The 20856-nt window shown below is 43.0% G+C and overlaps 1 protein-coding gene and 1 long non-coding RNA gene across 2 annotated transcripts in view; one reads left to right on the forward strand and one right to left on the reverse strand.

The window, feature by feature from the left end:
- Positions 1-1507: 1507 nt before the first annotated feature.
- On the reverse strand, positions 1508-3510 carry LOC138738772 (E3 ubiquitin-protein ligase SIAH2-like). The gene is made up of 2 exons (XM_069889663.1): positions 3345-3510; positions 1508-2298 (listed from the first exon to the last, which is right to left on the reverse strand). The coding sequence occupies exons 1-2, from the start codon at positions 3393-3395 to the stop codon at positions 1747-1749; spliced, it is 603 nt and encodes a 200-aa protein (XP_069745764.1). The 5' UTR covers positions 3396-3510; the 3' UTR covers positions 1508-1746.
- An 11171-nt stretch (positions 3511-14681) lies between these two features.
- Positions 14682-20856, forward strand: part of LOC138738773 (uncharacterized) — a 39274-nt gene continuing 33099 nt past the window's right edge. Inside the window, exon 1 of the long non-coding RNA XR_011341724.1 lies at positions 14682-15321. This is a non-coding gene — a long non-coding RNA (uncharacterized lncRNA). The remainder of the gene's footprint in view (positions 15322-20856) is intronic.

The following is a 20856-nucleotide window of genomic DNA, read 5'->3' on the forward strand; positions in this document are numbered from 1 at the left end:
ATGATCAACCCAAAATCCATAAAATACACCCAAAAGTATTTGTATATGGACTTCTTCCTGCTGATCTTGGTGCAGCCAGGGCTAAACATGACTACAGTCCCATCAAGGTCTCCCTAACAATGGAAGGATGCACTGGAGAGAGTGCAGAGAAGATTTACCAGGATTTCGCCTGGTTTGAATTAATCCAGTTACAAGGAGAAATCAAATAGGCTGGGTTTGTTTTCCCTGGAACAGAGGAGACCAATGAGTGACCTGATAAGTATCTACAAAATTATGAAGATAGAGTGGCAGAAGGAATAGTTTTCCAGTGATGTTCAAAGGGTGTCTAAGTCAACAGGTAAGAGTTGAGGCATAGAGAAGATCGGAGAAAGTTTTTTTCTCCCACACAGAGGGCAGTTGGAATCTGGAATATGCTCCCTCAATAGGAGGTGAATATTTAAGAAAAATCTGGACAAGCAAATCTCCAAGGCATAGAAGGCATAGACCCTAATGCAGATAAATCAGTAGTTTTCAAACTTTTTCTTTCCGCCCACATACCTTTTCAAATATTCCCTATGCCATCAGTGCTCTGTGATTAGTAAGGGATTGCTTAACGTGGTATGTGGGTGGAAAGAAAAAGTTTGAAAACCACTGTTTTTATCATCCCTCATTGACTCGTTATGTGCATGGTTTCATAACTCCAAAAGAAATGGGGCAATGACAAGTTTCCTCAAGCAAAATATTTCAAAAACAATTGGGTCTAGAGCAGTGATTCTCAACCTTCCCTTCCCACTCACATACCACCTTAAGCAATCCCTTACTAATCACAGAGCACTGAGTCTGAAACAAAACCCCACACCTTGATGAAGGGCTCAAGCCCAAAACAAAATTTTTCATCTGGGCACCCTCCAACCCCAGGGCATGAACATTGAGTTCACTGTATTCCACTAATAAGCTTGCTCTACCCACCCTTAACTAGTTATTCCAGTTCCTACTTCCTTTCTCTCTCCACCTAGCTTAGACTCCTCCCCACCCCCTTGCGGTGTCCCCCACCCCACCTCTCCAGTTTGGTCATCTCTCATATTCTCCCACACCTTGATGAAGGGTTCAAGCACGAAACGTTGGTGATGTATCTTTACCGTTGCTACATAAAGGCACTGTTTAACCTGCTGAGTTTCTCCAGCATTTGTGTGTTTTTTCACTTAACCATGGTGTCAAAAGAATCCTGTGCTTTACCACCGATGGCATAAGGATTACTTAAAATGGTAGGTGAGTAGAAAGAAAAGGTTTGAAAACCACTGAGATAGATGAGATTGCTGTAGATGGCAAGAACAGTCAGATTGGATCTGGTGCAACAAAGTTTCTGTGCCCCAGAAAGCCTCGGTTTTGAGCTAGTTAGGGAGTGCCTGCAAATGATTACCGAAACAGCATCACCTACACCCAGAGGATAAGTTAGAAAGTGTGGGCGCTTACAATAACATTTGTATAGCAATTATGATTTCACCATCAGGATACACAGAGACAATACTTCTGAACTCGGCATTTTTCATTCTGTGAGTGTCAGTGGTTCAAGCCATGGTCTTAAGCCAGGAGCTGATAAATGTCCACAGTGATGGCACATTGTCATACTTTCTCCCTCGTAGTGAGACCAGTAAAGTGAGATTCACCCAAACAGAAAGAAAGTTAGTTCTTGTGCTTGGTATAAAATGTTTCAGTTTCAGAAAACATCTGGAATAAAACAGAGGAGGCAGTTGTGGCTCCAGGCTGTTAACAGGAGGATATTGTGACATTGATGGCAAGGCTTCCATTACATGCAAACATTTGGGCCATCACCATATCAAAGACTAGGCTGTCGGTGCTAGTACTGGTTGCACATGGCCCCTCAGCCACCCCCCGTGGAGTGGCCTCCCAGCTGAGCCTCCGGCGATGTCCATTTAGCAGCAGCCGATAGGAGAAGCCTTCCGCTTGCCTGGATGTCCCGAGCAGTAGCACAAAGGCCAGGAACCGTTGGCACCCTTCACGCCACACCTGCTTCTCCAGTACAAGCACAAAGTGGTGTCCTAGGCAGGATTGGACCGTCACCCACCCTGCTGATCCTGGGCAGTGGACGTTGGTGGCTAGAAAGACCACGCTCTCTCCCCGCAGCCTGGCTACACTGCAGTGGCCGGTGGCCAGGTGTGGCAAAATAGCATTCAGGGGTCCCTCCCACTTGCAGGACACTCCTGGGCAGGGGCAGGCCAGCAGGTGCTTCTCGGAGGGGTCCTCGACATTGGGCACTGCCTCTTGGTGCAGGGAGAGTGGGCTTCGAGGAGGCAGGTGCTGAGTGAAGCAGTGGAAAAGAGGAAAGAAAATAAGGAAGAGCTCCAGTTAATATTCATCAATGATCATTGCAATAGAGAGTGACAACATTTAACAGTGATCCTGGATCACATGGCTGTGCATATTGTATTATCTTCAAATAACACTGGACAACAAATATTTTGCTTCCCGGACACTTTAGGGTGTATTTAATGGATTTTGGACTGCTGATCACAAAAATCACCTTAAAATTTTCCAATTGCATGCCATCTTTTGGATATAACCTATTTTTTGTGATAATCTGCCATATTTTAAGTCTACTTCAAGCATACAAAACCATAAAGTGCCACATGTCACTGAAAATTCATTCTGCATTCGTACGTGGACTTCTTCCCTGCTGATCTGGGTGCAGTCAGTGACGAACATTGTGAAAGGTTTCACCAGGACAAAGTGACCAGGGAACAGCAGTATCAGGGCAACTGGAATCCATCAATGCTGGCCAACTATTGTTGGACACTGACAACAGAGGCATCAGATGGTGAGTACAATCAAATATCTGCAGCAAAACATTTTTAGGTCAGTTGAATTAACGCAATGTGTTAGCGTCATTATGTAATTAAACAGGCTAAATTCAATGAAAGTTAATTTAATGTTTCTCCAACTTTCTATGCGATACAGCAAATCTGAAATGATCTTTGTGTTCAGCTTGAAGTTGTCTGTCATTCCAATCAATTTTATTTCAGGAAGCCAGCTTTTTGAAAAAAAATTGTTGTCCAGTGTAATCAGTTAACATAAACTTGAATTTATTTGACCAGTTTCCCCTGTCGTAACAGCATGGAAGCAGCCCTGTAGTCACAGTATGGAACCAGGTCCTTTGATGCCCCGTGCTGTTTCAGCTGCAAGTGCCTAGCAACACTCATCTAATTTTCCAGTATTTGGCCCATTGTCTTCTATGTCATGGTGCTTCATTTAAATATCATACATGTCAACGTTTAAGATGCAACTAACCCTCAAAATGTCACCCCAAAACAAGGGGTTGTCTTACATGCCAAGTATAAAATCCAAACCTTAACATCCTGTGGTTTAGGAGTGTCTCCCATGGTGATGGAGAACCACATAAAGTATTTGCATAACTCCTATCACTAAATATTTTTCTCCTGACATTTGTGCTTGGGAAGCAGGATTAATAGTAATGTTATATTGATACAGTAAAATGTATTATAAACCTGTCTAGCATCCCTTAAAATAACAGCATGGCAAACAAACAGTTGTCATGCAACAGCTAACAAACAGTAAACAATCAGCCAGGGCCCCAAGGTGCATTTTGTTATACTGCCTCCTCAGACCAATCACAATAAATTTCAGTGGCCAGTTACTGTATACCCAGGAATAAACTGCAATGAGAAGAGGCATTGCACACTGGCCGATTCTAGAGAAGCATGTAGCAGACATGTACAATCAGCTCTCAGTGACTGTCAGACTTGGGGTAGTCTTATACAGCGAGCGTAATTCAAAAGCTACATTTTAAGTGGAAGTTCTAGGGGTTGTCTTATACATGTTATAAGGTAACAGTAGCTGAAGAACCGGTTTCCATGCTGTGTGGCTCGAGAAGAGTCACCCAGTAAGTTGCTACTGGTTAAACTCTCTTCATATCATCTTACTCTGGTTAAATACTTTTCCCTACATTATACGTGCTTATACATTATACATGCATGCCTCATGTTAATTTTCCTCACAATCATTAACTTTTCAGTGAAATGCTTTTTTCTATCTTTTCAACCCGATAAGGTACTAAAACATTGTACTTGTCCAACTGGTTTGAAGTTTCCATTCTAATTAAGGGCATCACTTTAATTCCTATTTCATTGGCTCGGTTGGTAGCATTTCTGGCAAGTGTTGGATCAATCCTCTGTTCAGGTTGGCACACCAATGAATTGCTGCTCCTTGAGAATGAAAGGTCTGCCCCCTGTCAAAAGTGGAGCCCGTGACACCTTCTCCAATAGGAAACAGTGGGTATCACAGTGTGTCCCCTTTCTGTGTGTGTCAGGTAGGGGTGGGGCAGGCATATAGATCGCTGGAATTGACCAAATGATTGGGGTGCACAGAGGAGTGAATGAGGGATGTCAATCAATGGAGAGGCTGAACTTGAAGAAGATGCTCTGCCAGTCTAATGTCCCAGCTGCACTTTGTACTGTGAAATGTCAGGCGGAGACTGGATCTCATACCTCATGTGATAGTACAGATCTATCACCAATGTATATAGTGTATATAGTTACAGTATCTAGACTGTGCTTAAAGCGATTGGCTGAGAGCTTAGCCACGCCTACTGTCCAGGCCTTAAAGGGTTGTGTCCCTAGCCAGGTCAGATCATTCCGGACTGGTCGGCCACTTGTGAAGAGCTCCTGTCTTTTGCTAATAAAAGCCTTGGTTTGGATCAACAAGTCTTTGATTCTTTTGACGAGCTCTACACCTCACTCTGATACAAATCCAGGGAATTGATGCCCATCAACAGCCATACACCAAGCCACACCAGGCAGCTTACTCCCCACCCACCAATTCCTCACCCCTAAAGGGGTATGGGTACAAGGTTTAAATAAGAGCTATTTGTACACTACAAGGTAAAGAAAAAATGTTGGTGCCACTGTAATGGCAGCATTGAGGACCCGACAGCTCCGTACAGGTTTTAAATGGCCTGTTAAGGGAACCCATGATGTTTATTTTTTAAATATCCAGTGTCCATAGAGGTGGCAGCACTTGTGCTGAACAGCATACCACAAGAGATTGCAGACTCTGGGGGAGTAGCGGATTGGTGCAGGGCACCAGAAATGGGAAGAACACCTCCCCCACCCCACCCCTGCCATTGAGAAGAAGCATGGAAGATGGCCCTACAGAGAAGATTACCATGGCAGTGGCTAGCAAGAGGCTCATCTGATGGACCCACACAGGCTGCGGGTGGTTGGCAGTTGAAGGTCTCACACAGGCTGCTGGAGACTGGCTCATGGGAACCAGGTATTGGAAGTGGGAACGAGAGGGTGCTGAGGGCAAGAAGGGCTCCTGAAAGGCCTCAGGTGTGGAAAACTTCCTGATCGTGACAGAGGTTTGGACCTGGAGCTTGGGTTAGGACCATCTGTGTGGCTGCAGAGGCTGCGAGAGTGCTGGCGGTGAATCCACGGACACTCAGTGACTATGAAGGGACTCTTTTCTGCTTCTTTTTCTTATCATTAGGGGTGCTTTGGCAATATTCATGCTAACTCTTTGTTTGCCTGATGGCAAATAAAAGTTGAAGTCTATCATGTATATTACATTTATATCTGTTATATTATAATGGCAATAAAAGGAACCGTTGAACTTTTGAAAAAAAAAAGGAGAATGTAAATGTAGAGTAATAACAGAATGTATCTATAGGCTTAGTTTGTGCAGCCTGTCATTATGCACTAAACAGAGACACCAGCACATTTCCCTCCATGTAATAAGAAGATTCACATCTGTCAAGAATGTTCCTTTGAAAATCCAAGCATATGTTTGAAAATTTCAGGTTTACTATTATCAAAGGGTGCAATTTACAATGAATATCAATTTCCACAGTTGGGAAATTATTTTATTCATGTCTCATTATAGTTTTCACCACTGAAATACAATGTAACCTGTCAGGTTTAAAATGTAGCAGCTGGATAACCAGCCGGGATACATCACTCATTTACAGTCGCAAGCACTGTTACAAAGCTTTGGATTTAAGTTCAGCCACTCCACTCTTAGTTGCATTTTATTTTGGAAAGCATCAGAGAAGGACCAAGATGCGCAGGGCAGAACAAATGAAAAGGGAAATAAAAGGGAAGAGGAGGACATTGTGAGAAGCTGATTAAAGGAGGCAAAGCAAGTTCTTTTGTCAGGCAGATCAAAACAAACATAGAAAGGGCTCAAGGTGCAGACGCAGCTGCTTTATGCAAAATAAAGGCTGGAGAATCTGCTGAATGTAAACTAACATTCAGAGCTGAAAAAAACGTGATGTTAGTATTCAATGTCTGGAATATTCCTTTGATGAAGGAAGATCAAGACAGGCACATAGAGCAGGAAAAAAGTTCCTTCAGCCCACCAACTACTCATTTACTCAGCACTTAAATTAATAAGGTATTTTTTTTATTCTCCCCACATTTTCATCAACTCCTCACATATTCCATCATTCACTTATGCTCTATGAAAATCTGCATATCTTTGGGATGTGGGAGGAAACTGGTGCACCCAGGTTGGACCCACACAGTCATCAGGAGAGCATGCAAACTCCACATAATACAGCATTGCAGGGCAGGATTGAACCAGGCTCTCTGGAGTTGTGAGGCAGTGGCTCAATTCTCTGCCCAGTGTGCCACCATATCAGTCTGGCTCATTGGTTGATTGAGGTATTTGATGGAGAGGGAATAAGGAAAATTAACTTCCTTTGTGGGCAGGACCCAGAGTCAGAATGCAGGGAGCAATGCAGCCCACTGCTGTTCTGATCACATATATATCACTCAACCTGCAAACTCCCATTGTGAATGCAGGTAATTAAAACAGTAAAACACTCAGCAGGTAAGCCAGCATTTAAGGAGAAGGGAACAATGTTTCAGATCTCTAAATTGGAAGAACTATTCTGCAGTTTAGTCAGCAAATAGCCTGACAGTCTTACTTGGAGCTTGCATACAGTGTCTAGGTTCATCCAGTACAATCCCCGGTTTGTTTTGTCTTACCAACAGGACTAATCACTCGTGGTGGAAGCATAGTATTGTTCAGGTAGGAGGGTGGCCTTTACACCAGTCTCATGGCATCAGGTCAAACATGGGCACAGAAACCTCCTCCTGATTATTAGGCCCATTCTGCCTCAGCTGATCCATAAGATTTAAGACATATTACAGCACAGAAACAGGTCCTTCAGCCCAACACATCTGTGCTGACCATGGCACTCATTTAAGCTAAACCCAGCTCTGGTGCACATTCCTCCAAATCTTTTCTATCTATAAACATGAAGTTTAAAAAAAAAGTTTTGATTGCACCCACCTCTAGCAGCTCAGTCATCACCACCTATGTGAAAATATTGGCCATTTGATCCTTTTAAATGTTGCTCCTCTCACCTTAAACCTTTACTTCTAGACTCTGCTGCTACTCTGGAGGGTTGGTGGGGGTGGGAGGGAAGAAATTCATGACTTTCAATCCCTTAATTTTACAAACAGGCCACCCTTATCCTCCCGAACTCCTATATAAAAAACAGCCTCTCAGTTTTTAGTTTTAACTCAACCTGGTAATATCCTTATTAATCTTTTCTGCACCCTTTCCAGCATTGTATGGCAATCTGAATGACACACCACATTCCAAGTGCAATCTCACCAATATCTTGTTCACCTTTAACTCTTGATGAAAGCAAGCATACATACACCACCTTCTTAATCATCCTACTTATGTCCCTAATTCCCTTGGTTCTACAATCCTCCCCAGTCATTTATTGTTTCAGAACTTGTGTATCTTCCCAAAATGCACCAATTTACATTCATCTGTGTAAATTCCATTTGCTATTCCGTGGCCCACTTTCCTATACGAGACAGCTCCTGTTGTAGTTAGTAACCTTCTTAACCGCCCACCACTCCACAAACTGTGATGACATCTGCAAGTTATTAATAATACCACCTGCATTCTCTTCCCAATCATTTACATGACCAACAGTAGTTGACCTAGCTCCTATCTCTGCTGCACACCACTGGTCACATGCCTCTGATTTGACAAACAACCATCTACTACCATTCTCCGACTCCTTCCACCAAGCCAATTTTGTATCCATTTAGCTAGCTTACCCTGGATCTACCACATGGTGGGACCTTGTCATAAAGCCTTGCTAAAGTCTATGAAGATAACATCTACTGCCCTGCCTTCATCAATTTTTTTGTTCACCTCTTCAACATGATCTCCTATGTCCAAAGCATTCTAACTATTTCTGATCAGTCCTTGCCTTTTCGAATGCAAATTGAACCAGTCTCTCGGAATCTTCCAAACTTACCCAGAACTGACGTTAGGCTCACTAGACCGTAGTTCCCTGCTTTCCCCATGCAGCCCTTTAAATAAAGTCACAATGTTAGTCATCCTTTAGCTTTCTGGTACCTCTCCCAAGACTATAATTTCTACAATATCTGAGGGCACATTTGGTCATGTCAGGAGATTTATCTGCCTTAATGCACCTCAACACAACCAGCGTCTCCTCTTTTATGATGTCCAAAAGTTTCAGGCCATCACTTTTCTCCTTTCAGAATTCCCCAACTTCCATGACCTTGTGCTATGTAACCTTACTGAGTGGCACAGGCTGGTAGCTAATAGAACTAATTGCAGTGAACCAAGTTCAATGCTGATCTCTGGAGCTGTCTGTGTGGAGTTTGCATGTTTTCTTTCTGTGTACTCTAATTTCTTCTCACATCTTAAAGACATGCTGTTTGGCAGGTTAATTGGCACTACAAATTGCCCTTTGAGTTTTGGCAAATGAAAGAATCTGGGGGAGCCGATGGAAATGTGAAGAGAATAACATGGAATTATTGTGTACGTAGATGCTCGATAAGTAAGTGAGGACTCAGGGCCAGGTTCATTTCTGCTCTCTATAATTCTAGGATCATCATATTTGAATCAAATCTGACAGCTTGGAAAATAGGTGGTGAATAGCATGGTGCAGCCAATGGAAGCCAAAGTAACTCCCACCCAGTAAAACTTTAGCTTCAGAAATCATAGCGTCTTAATCACCTGTACTTACACAGCTTCTTCAATGTAGTAAAAAAAATTCTTCAAAAGGGACTGTATTTTTTTTAAAAGACAGAACTTAGCCTTAAATGATAAACATTCTCTCAGACTGGGATAGGTGATTAAATGCTTGGCCAAATATTTTCTTCTGAAGGAAGAAAGACAAATACAATTCAGAAGGAAGTTCCAGCATTTGGTCAACCCAGATACGAATAAAAAGTGCAAAAGGTCAGCATTCAAAGAGACCTCAGAGATCCATGGCTGGAAAAAGAGAATCCATATAATAAACAGGATTTGTTAGCAGGAATAAATGGAGGGACAGCACAGAAACAAATCCTTTGGCCAAACTTGTTCATCTGTACAAGTTGTCTACTCAAGCTCGTCCTATTTACCTGCATTCAGCCTATATCACTTCAAGCCTCTCCTAACCATGTACCCATCTAAATGCCTTTTAGACATAATTGTCCCCATTTCCACCACTTCCTTTGGCAGCTGGGTCCAAATACACACCACTTTCTATGCAAAAAAAGTTGCCCCTCAGGTCCCAGTTACATCTTTCCCCTCTTACCTTAAATCTGTGCCCTCTAGTTTTAGATTCCCCTTGCCTGGGAAAAAGACTGTGACTGTTAGCCTTAGCTAAGTCCCTCATGACTTTCTAAATCTCCATTATCTGCATTTGCGCATCTTTACTGGTAGTGAGCGCAGTCTGGCAGACTGTCTTTGGATAATTCCTTTGGATAGGAGGGAATAATGATAGGCAAGGAATTAAACTATGTGAAAGACATAGGAGGCTAAAAGAGGATTTAGACAAATTCAGAGAGTGCTCAAAGAACTGGCAAATGATGTATAGGGAAATGTGAGAGAATGGCGAGGGATCACATGGGGATCTACTGGAGCATGACTGGGGAGGATGGGTTAACTGGGTGACTCTTTCAGGCACAAACACAATGGACTAGATCACCTCTGTCTCTGCTGTAGAATTGAAATGTTGGTCAAATGTTTTGGATTTCTCGGACACGTTCAATGATTTGAATACCTGCTCACTCAGATTTCTTTTTGTAGAAGCTGCTTCACTCTGTATCTAAAACATGCATTTCTTTTGTTAATATACCAAGGGAACTCTACTATTAATCGGATACTATTATGATTTTTATACATCAGACCTCCTTATTTATTTTTTAAAAACTTTTAGACACACAGCGCAGTAACAGACCCTTCCAGCTAACAAACTCACTCTGCCCAATGAATCTAAACCCCATACATTTTGAAGGGTGGGAAAAAAGCAGAGCACCCAAAGGAAACTCATGCAGGACAGGGCAGAATTTGAACCTGAGTCATTGGTGCTGTAATAGTGTGGCACTAATTGCTACACTAAACCTGCCACCTTTTTTTTTGTCAGCTTTCTTTTTTAAAAATAACTTTGCAAAAAGCAACAAAATAATTAAGGATCTGCAATTTTCAACCCTAAACTTGCCAAACTAAATTCAAGAGAGAATAGACAATTTGGCAGGCATAGAAGTGTTGGGCCAAAGGATCGGTTTCCATGCATTACTAAGTACAACATGCTGTATGTGAGATGGACTGTGTTCTTCACACCAAAATAATATGCCAACCCTATCCTTTTTATTAATAATTGTATAGATAAATGTGATATTGTTATTTGAAAAAAAAAACGATAACCAAAAAAAGGTTTAAAGTTTAATTCAGCAATTCAGAAGCTCCCCTAAAATTCTCGTGATTGAACCAGGTGAGGAGGCTTTCTGATCTCTGTCTGATTCAGCATTCTCAGTCAGTGCTCCTGCATAGTAGTGGAATGGAATGCACTGCTTCAATGATCAAGACTTTATATTTCAACCCATCACTGTCTCCTCCAGATGCAGGCTTTGCACCGCACTTTCAGTATCTATCGAATGCTGTATTTTACTGAACAGAGTTATACAGCAACAAAACAGGACCTTTGCCCACTGAGTCCATGCAGACCATCCAGGACCTATTTATACTAATTCTACACCATTCAGTTTTACTCTGCCTACTTTCCCAACAACTTCCCACCGATTCTACCAATCACCTACACAGGAGGAGCAACCCACAATTCCTTGGGGTGTAGGAGAAAACCCAGGCAATCATGGTGCGAACACAAAAATAACAACACATCTACTATGCTCAGTGATTCCAGCTAAAGAATCTCCAGAATCTGCATGAGGCTTCAATCCAGGGAATTGGTAAAATAGGCCTTGCTCTTGCAGCCATGACAATAATTCAATGTGCTTCCTGCACAGTTCATGATGAAGGCCAGATGAAAATCGAGCCTTTATAGAGGATAACACTCAAAAAAGTGTATAAAGTGGTTGCACGGGGTGTTAACCAAAATCTTGGAGCAAAGATGCAAACATATGCTACAGACAAATACCACAAAGGGTATGAAGCAGCCCCAATCTTGAGCAGATCTAGATCTATTACAAAAAGTTACTAACCATTCTCCCTCCAGCAATGCCAGTGCTCACCTCCAGGGCCCTGAAGAACTCCACAATCAGTGATGAAACCCAGATGTTCTCCTTTTGGAATGGCCTGGAGAGTGGGAACTAATTCAAAACAAGACCTCCACTAGAATCAAGGGTCATCCACATGCAATGCTGCTATAATGAAGCCCAGGTGTTGGTGGAATAGGTGGATGTAGTGTGCAGGGAGGGAATATGGAGGAGTGGACAATACCCAAGTGATGAAGAAATTATAAGGTGAACATGGAGAGATACAATGGTGTTAATATTAAGGGATGAAAGGTGGATGTTGAGCAATGGGAGGCTCTGATCAGGAATCTTAAAATAGCATGTGAATTAAAATGTTATATGGACGGGCAGTGGCCATGGCGTGGACCTGGAGGGATGAATGATCTAATGTAGATGCAGAGTGATGATGGGCATGATGTGTGTGTGGAGGGATTGTGGATCTAATATGGAAGGATGATGAGGGAGCTGGTCCATTCACATACACGCTGTTCCTTTCTGAGGAGTGGGGTATTCTCATATCAAATCCTACAAACTGACTGAAATGAACCATCATCATCCTATGGGATGGATAGCCAGAAAAAGAAGGAAGGATGGTGGACGGTGATGTGGATAGATGTTGAGGAAAAGTGAATGAAATGGATAGATACAAATCCTTCTGTGTCAGAGTTTCATCAAGAAGAAAACTCTCACCCCTCCCACAATGACTTAAATGGGGCACTTTGTGTGTGGGTGTTACAGACATAAAACTAAATTTTCATTTAGTGAGTTGAGTGAATTTGAAAGTGGTGGTTCTCAGCTGTCAGATGCAAAGGCCCATTTCCCTGACCTGGTGCAGACATGAACCCGATAGGATAAGGGTGCAGTTAAGGATGACATCAGCATCTTTAAGGATCCCTGTGGAAGAAAGGCCAAACTGAGATAGGGAAGGGAGACTGGGGTTATTTTTAAAGGATTAAAGTACGAAATTCAATATAAAAGACAGCCGCGTAAAGGAGGATTACAACCTTGTGCACATGTGGTTGGGGTAGGAGGAGTTGGCTTGAAAGAATGCCTAAAGGAAAAAAAGGAGTGAACAAAAGAAGGCAATTATAGAGTTGATCTCAACATCTTGGATCATGAAAGCAAACAAGAAGGAAACTGTACATTTTAATTGTAACTGCACAGGAAGAATATTTTTACACTGAAGTCTGTAAGAGTGCCAATCTGTGACACTTATTGAAATATATGCCCTTTAAAAACCTCTCTCAGTCTAAGTGCCATTAGTAACATTGCCAGATAGTACTCAAATTAAGAAACATAATTACTTTTCCACTCAGAGCAGCACTGCAAAAGGCTGGTTAAACACAAATAACCCCCAAGGCTACAAAGAATTGATAGAACAGCTGAGTACTGTTCCTTAAAAGTACATTCATTTTTCCAAATAGTATAACTTCATTGTCAGAGACAGTTCTTTTAAAATAAAAGTTGAATAAAAAGTCTTTTAAAACTCCATATTCGTTAAAGAAACCTCCATCCAAACACTGAGTCAGGTTAAAGGGGGAGGGATTGCAAGGAAAATAATTGTCAACAATACAAAAGGCTTTTAAACCATGCTAAGCTGTTTGTATCACAACTCATTTTATTGATTTGTTCTCCATATTGTGCTGGTTGAAGCACCACTTTCCTTTGGTTCAAATCAATGGGGCCTTTTGCATCTGAATATATTCTTAAAACTACATTTTGTTAAATTGCAAGATCATTTCAAATGATCGTCAAAGGAAGAAACTTTTCTCCATTTCGATTTGTAGGAATGCTAGTTCAATGAACCTAGCTGGAAAGCTTTATCGGACAGTTTGAGTGGGAGATGGAAGAATGTTGAAATAATCGTCAGGTCACTAATGGGCAACATCAGATGAGCTTAATCCGATTACATCACATGCACAGTCCAAACACCAGAAAGACTCAGCTCCCTCGAGCCAAGGGAGTAGAATCTCGGTTTACTCCCTGGCTGAGCAGATGCTGACATGGAGATGCTGTCCAATGCTCAACCCCTTGACCCCAACTGGAACAAGACTCCAGCGTTATAACTCTTAATCAATTTACCACATCAGTTGGACATCCAGGCAGCAAGCTGAAAACCTATCCCCCAAACACTTTAAATTGGCAGTAGCGTAAATCATACAAGAAGGAGAAGCGGGGCGGGTAGTTTTTTAAAATTTTGCTTTAGTGACCCCCCCCCCCCCACCAACCATTCTCTGCCATTAATTTTGTCCTGTTGCCAGCCTGTGACCCAAATTCAATCCCAACCTCCAGTCCTGCAGGTTGCACTTTCTTTCAGCCTGTTCCCATGCTGTATAACAAACTTTTTAAACAACTAGTCAGTGAGATTCCTCTTTGAACTTGTTCAGAACGCCAGTGAATCCTAACGAATCTCACCAGTCGCAGCTTCCTGGGAACCAATGGAGTGAACTTTTGCCGTGGTCCGTCAAGGCAAACAAATGCAAAACTTTTGGTGCATCATTAGGAAACCTAATAACGCACGGAGCCTCGATCCCCAAACTGCACCGAATACCGAGGTCCCGCCCAACGACAGTAATTGCAGCGACGAGTGAAGTTTACTTCCACGACATTAGTTCCTCCTCACATCACGTTATGGTGCCAATTCATATTGTTCGTGGTCCCCAAGAAAGGGCAGCTCGACTCTCTGCCGTTCGCGGACAAACGTGGCCAAAATTCAGACGCTATCCACCCTATCGGATGGGGAGTATCCGGGCAAGAACAGAGGGCACCGCAAATCGGGGAGAAACTGGCTCCTTCCCCGCCCAGGCGAACTGCGAGCATCGGCCGCGGGGGCTCACATTCCCGAAGGTCTGGCGGTGGGCGGGAGAAGGCGCGCGGAGCAGCTTCAGCTGCCGCCCGCGCGCCTCCTGCACGACACCCGGTGGAAGAGCAGAGGCTCGCCGTGACACGAAGCGGCTGCATTGTGTGGCTTTCAGCCCCGGGTCAGGGAGGTACAGGCAGCCCCCCTCCTCCCGCCCCCGGGTCAGGGAGGTACAGGCAGCCCCCCTCCTCCCGCCCCCGGGTCAGGGAGGTACAGACAGACTGACCTCTGCCCTCCCCGGGTCAGCGAAAGCACAGGCAAGTCAGGGCATTACAGACAAGCCCCGGGGCACGAGGCGGCGGTGACACTCATCCGCCGTGACCCTTCATCCAGGGGACGGAATCCAGCGCACTTCCAGGAGCGAAGCGGGGCGCCACAGGCGCGGGCATCTGCAGCACTTACCGTCAGGCTGGGTGTGGGTCTCACCACACACACAAGTTGGACAGCCGCCGAGAAAGCGGCTCTCGCCTTGCAGTACGGGTACCTGAAGTGCACGAAATCGAACACGAAGCTGAAGCAGTGTGTGAAGAAAAGCATTGCCTCCTGCGCACGGGTGAAAGGAGCGCACCCCGAGCCACAAGAATACGGCAGAAGCAAAGATCCCCAACAACCCCGGAGTTTTGTGGTGCTTTGCAAGTTCTGATGTGACCCCTCAACATAAAATACTGGAGGGCGCTGGAAGCCAATCAGCAGCGAGGCGATGTTATCCTTACGATCCAGGCCCGCCAATAATAAATAGCCCCGCCTTTCCCCTGACCCCTGTCAGAAGCCAGACCGAAATCCGCAATGTTCCCCAGACCCAACCAGCCTGTCTGGGATCTGTCAGCCGGGGTGATCGTGTCAGGACCACGGACAGCGACTCGGCCTCCCAGAGACCAAGATGACAAGGGCAGCACTGAAGCATCTCCGAGAGTGTTTCCTTGCAGTACTGTGAGTTCATTACCTTGGCCGAGAGTTCCAGGGAGTTTAAACACACTTAAGTGGCCGCTGATGCATGACCCTGATTCTTTTCTTGTCCCCATCTCTCTCCCTCCCTGCCACTCTTGACCCTCTCTCTTTCACCTGACTCCCTCTCACCAGAGTCACCGCCAATGCCAATCAACAGCTGGCTCCAGCAACGTGAACCACAACCCTTGTTATACTGCACTGTGGGACTATCTCCCTCCAAGCTCTGCCAAATCAAACCACATCTTGGTGTTCACGGCTGCTGCAGAACATGCTTTTCAGTAACCCAGGTGTCCATTCAGAATCATTGAATGAATTTTTAATTATACAGGCCAAAGAAGAATGGAAAAAGTGAGGAGATAAACTTCAAATTTTCAAGATGAGATTCATTCACTGACAAAGCTTTGACAATGCAAAGTCTGTAAATGCCCTAATGGAAACTAAACCACTGGAGCCTTGCTGTTCAGAACTCTGGCTTCAAGGAGCCAGCATCCAACAAAATTACTGGTTCATATGAATAGCAACAAAATGTATCTCATAGGCTAGAAAATGCATGTGCAGCATCATGCCCTTCCACTCACAGTAAATGGAGATGCAACAATGGTAACTACAAAATAAGCTACATCTCCATTTACTGTATAATTTCTTTGTCAATTGTAACAACATGATCTTTCCTTCTGCTAACCCCCTTTATTCCAGCAGTCAACCGTGGGTCAGAGATCAACAGTGCTTATGAGAACATTAGAAAAAAAGAGTAGGAATCAGGCATTGAGTACATTGAACTTGCTCCATCATTTAATGAGTTGCTTTTTCTCATCCTCCCTCTATTTTCCTGTACCAGGAATCCCTCAATTCTTTTAACATCTAATAAATCATCAATCTCAGTTTTGAATGAAGTTAATGACTGACCCTCGCAGCCCTCCAGCTCAGAGAATGAGTGGAGATGTTTTCCTACTCCTATCCTGAGACTGTAAACCTTGGTTCTAGTTTCTTAACCAGGGAAATATCATTCCCTCTGTCCAGCCTGCAAGAATCTTGTATTTTTCAGTAAAATCACTAATTTCTCTAAACTCTGGGGAGACAGACCTGGTCAACACAATCTCTCCTCATGATGCAAATTCACAATGTCTAGAACCAGCTAATGAACCCTCTGTGCCCAGTACACTCATATATTAGTACGCTTAGCATAGCAGTTAACGCAATGCCATTACCATGCCAGCGACCCGGGTTCAAATCTGGCACTGTCCGAAAGGGCTTTGTACATTCTCCCCATGACCTTCATGGATTTTCTCTGGGTGCTCAAGTTTGTACATGGTTGGTAGGTTAATTGGGTGTAATTTGGTGGTATGGGTTTCAATGGCTGGAATTGGCTTTTACTGTGTTGTAAATAAATTTTAAAATAAGATTATCATAACAATACCCCAATGCTTCAGATGTGGTCGTAAGACAACTTTAATCTTCCACTGGAAACCTTAAACAATGCAGGCCAACATACTATTTGACTTTTCTACATTTGCATTTTGGATTTCAGTGATTTTTGTAAGCAAGAAAGTCCAGGTCCTTCGGAACAATTTACAGTTCCCATTCACTCATTATTTAAAATTATTTTTAAAAATCATCTTGTGGAAGAAAATCCGACTTTATCATCTCTTAGTATTGATCAATTGAAGAGGCCAGTCAAGTAAGCCTTTGCTGAGGTCAAATACGTGAAGTAATTTTGTCACAAAACTGGGCTCGGTTTTTCAAATGCAAATGATAAACACATCAAGACATACAAACAAGTGGGAAGCATATGACATCCACCAAGGAAAAGGTACAGAGATGGGGCCAACCAAACTATTGGGAATTAAAGGAAAATGTTTCTGATTAAGATTTTTAAAAATTGGCATCTTTTTGGCTGATAACTTTCTTTCAGGCAGGAACAGAGGGGCTGATTCTTAAGCAGTTCGAATGTCAGCAATGCTCATGACTTTAAGGCTGCAAGGACTTGCATTTCACCAGGGAGCTTTTGTGATTACAGTTCAGTTTACAAGGTGCTTCCTGCCAAGGAGAGTACCTCTCTGCCACACTACTGTTTGATAGATTATTGCAATAAACAATTAAACACAATAAACTTGAGGGTTAGAATTACTTACTGATTTAGTAGTGCACAGTGAAATCAGGTGGTAATAACTTATAACCATATAACCATTTACAAAGCGGAAACAGGCCATGTCGGCCTTTCGAGTCCGCGCCGGTTCACTAGAACAACTCCACTAGCTCAATCCTCTCACTCTCCGCCAATATCCCTCCAACCCCCTCACCTCCATGTACGCATCCAACCTTCTTTGTTCCTTTGGTGTCAGCATTTTCTGTCTTTGATACAAATGACCACTTATACAAGGGTACTTTAACATGTTAGGTCTTGTTAAAATGCAGTTATTTTGTGCTGGTTAAAACAATCACCAACTTTAATAAGAGCAAGAGAGGAGAGTTAGGATTAGGTATCGATTAAAGACTGAGATTTAGAGGGGATCTGAGGATGAACATTTTCACACATATGGTGCTTGGAATATGGAACACTATCTGATGGGATGGTGGAGGCAGAGATGCATGTAAGGTGTATTTAAAAAGTATCAAGACAGGCACTTGAATTGCCAAGGTCTAGGCTCCAGTCCACGTTCATGAATACTGGATTAGTATTGTTGGGTGTCTGGTGTTCTGCGTGGTCATGGTGGGCTGAAGAGCCTGTTTCTGTCACTGCAAATGCTGCTCCAGCCCAGTGATCAGTGCCACCATAAAAGGCCTAATAGTAGTGGAGAAGTTATTCTACCAGTACAGCCATTTTCTTACCACTACATCATACTGACCCCAACTGGTTTACCATCATTCCCTGAAGAGGCTGTGTCTCATAAGGGAACCATCACTAATAAAAGCACTGAAAATTTCAATTATCCCGACTACTTCATCACTAAACTCCTATCTCACGTCACAGAATACACAAATCCAGCAGGTCACGCAGCAGCCATGGAAAGCAATAGGCAGTTGATTCAAGTCTGAAGCCTTCTTCAGGAATGCCGAGTATCAGGCAAATGCCTGAAATAGAAAGTGTTTGGATAGGGAGGGAGGGGAAAGGGCAGTGCAGGGTATGAGTGAGTACTGATGGGAGGGGGAAGAAGAGAAAGGAGCTGAAATGTGATGGGGGAGCAGGCAGAGAGCTGAAACATCAACTACTTACTGCTTTCCATGGATGCTGCATGACCTGATGAGTTTCTCCACCACTTTTGTGCATTGTACCAGGATCCAACATCTGCAGACTGTTTATTTCACATCACTGCAGCTGATGAACTCACAAGAATCCAGCTTTACCTTCCCTTTTCCATGACAATGTCCTTGTGTTCAACACTAACGCACTGTAGTAGCATCCTGTATAAAGATGGATCCACTTCATTATAAAAACTGGTTTCTTGGAATGTTCTCCAAGCCTTGACTTGCTCCATTAATTGACAAATCATCTTTTACTGCTTCTACATAATTGGTGTGTTTCTACTTACTGTGAGACAGGCCAGGATTTAGGAGGCCATTTAGGAGTGAATTGAAGGTAAATATCCACGCAGAGCTGGTGAACTTTTGGAATTCTCTACCCTGGAAGATGAGCCTTAATCTGCATTCAAAACAGAGCTTAATAATGTCTGGATATAAAACAAATCAAGTAATTTGGAGACAGGGCAGGAAAATGTTACAAATTAGAAGCAGAGTAAGGCCACTTGGCCTCTCAAACAAAATGTGCCTGATTTCAGATTTATTGTCAGAGTACATACATGACATACAACCCTGAGGATCTTTTTTCTGCCAGCAAGGCAGAATTACCACTTATTGGTAGTGCAAAAAACTGTACACAACATAAACATGTAAACAAATAAAGAAATGTAAAAAGCTAATGCAAACAAATTGAATGTTTAATACAGAGCCTTATCTGATTGTAAGCTCAACTCCACCCCTTGACTGTACCTGGTGCATCTCATCCCCTTGTTTATCTGCCTTAAAAATGTTCAGAGTCTTGTTCCAATGAAAGAGGTTTCCAAAGACCCAGAATGCTCTGCAAGAAAATTACCTCCCATATAGAAGGGCAGTCCCTTATTTTACTGCCTTACTTTGTACCTCATCCAAAAGACAGTCCCACTAAAAGAGTAGGACTCTCAATGTTCCACCGTATTGCCATCACAAGTTACGTGTTTTGGTGTGGGAGGTTTCAATCTGCAATTGGCTGACTTGGAGACATCCATTTTCCCAATCAAGTGGAGCTGAAGTTGTAAAGAGAGAGGACTGTTAGTATTTGTTCAATACCTCAGCACCACTGGAGCAGGAGATATCATGTATATCAGATGAATTGCAAAACAGCAGACAATGCAACATACTGGTTTGGCAGCAGTCTGAACATTGACCTTCATGATGCCCTCCCTACAAAAGGAAGCAATGCAAATCCTGTATTTTTTTCCTGTTATAGTGGGACCACCTCTAGACTCATCCACTCCCAGTTATTAAAGGTCAGATCCTCCTGCCTGAGTAACAAAAGGAAGGAGTAAAAAATGAAAGTCTGCAGACACTGTGATTGAACAAAAGGAAGGAATTACTGCATCTGACCTACAATGAGAGTCAATAGCACAGTACTACACCTCATGGAAGTGTTACCTCACAGAGTTGATCTCCAGCATCGTCTGTGTGGAGCTTGCATGCTCTCGCTATGACCCTGTGAATTTCCCCGGTGCTCCATTTTCCTCTCACACCCCAAAGATGTGCAGGTTAATTGCCCACTGTAAATTGCCCCTCGTGTGTAGATAAGTGGTAGAATCTGGGGAGTTGAAAATGAGGGGAGAATAAAAATAAAATTGGAGTAATGCAGAACAAATAAAAATGGTTGGATGATCGTCAGTGCAGACTCAGTGGGCTGAATGGCTGATTTCTCCATGCTGTGTCCCTCTGTTTCTTATAATTAACATCTCTTTTTGATTGTGGTCAGCCTCTTGCATGTTGTGTTTTAAAAAAAATAAATGTACAAACGAATGAACATAAATTGAACTTAATTAAATGAGTGCCATTTCACAATGTATTATGAAAACTTCTCTACTGGTCCAACCTTCACAGATTTGATTTTTGTGCCCAACTCTCATAGTAGAGAATCAGATGATGCAATGGATAATGAGCTGAAAAGAGAAAGCACCAAGAAGTATGGAAGGACATTTGTAGATGATAGTCACATCAACCACTGACTGAAGGAAAGAGCTCCCTCTGATGGTAGCTCAATACAAGTCATACAATCAAACTCCAATAGACTGCTCTCTGACTACTTATAAATCCTATCTCAAAACTAGCAAGGGTGACAATTCTTGCACCCCCCCCCCCCCCCTTAAACATAATAAGTTAACTGGAAACTGTAACATTGCAAAAAAAATAATTAAAGGTGAACTGTAAAAATAACATCCAACAACCAAGAAAATCTACTGCTCTGGTACCAGTGTTTCAGAATAACAGAGCTGCACA

Source organism: Narcine bancroftii, chromosome 7 (assembly GCF_036971445.1).
Source record: "Narcine bancroftii isolate sNarBan1 chromosome 7, sNarBan1.hap1, whole genome shotgun sequence".
In the NCBI taxonomy this organism is placed as follows: Eukaryota; Metazoa; Chordata; class Chondrichthyes; order Torpediniformes; family Narcinidae; genus Narcine; species Narcine bancroftii.

Coding starts and splice junctions, on each gene's coding strand:
- LOC138738772 (XM_069889663.1), bottom strand. CDS start 3,395: ATGTGGTTCTCCATCACCATGGGAGACACTCCTAAACCACAGGATGTT. Junction 2,299..3,344: donor CTAAACCACAGGATGTTAAG/GTTTGGATTTTA, acceptor TGCTTCACTCAG/CACCTGCCTCCTCGAAGCCC.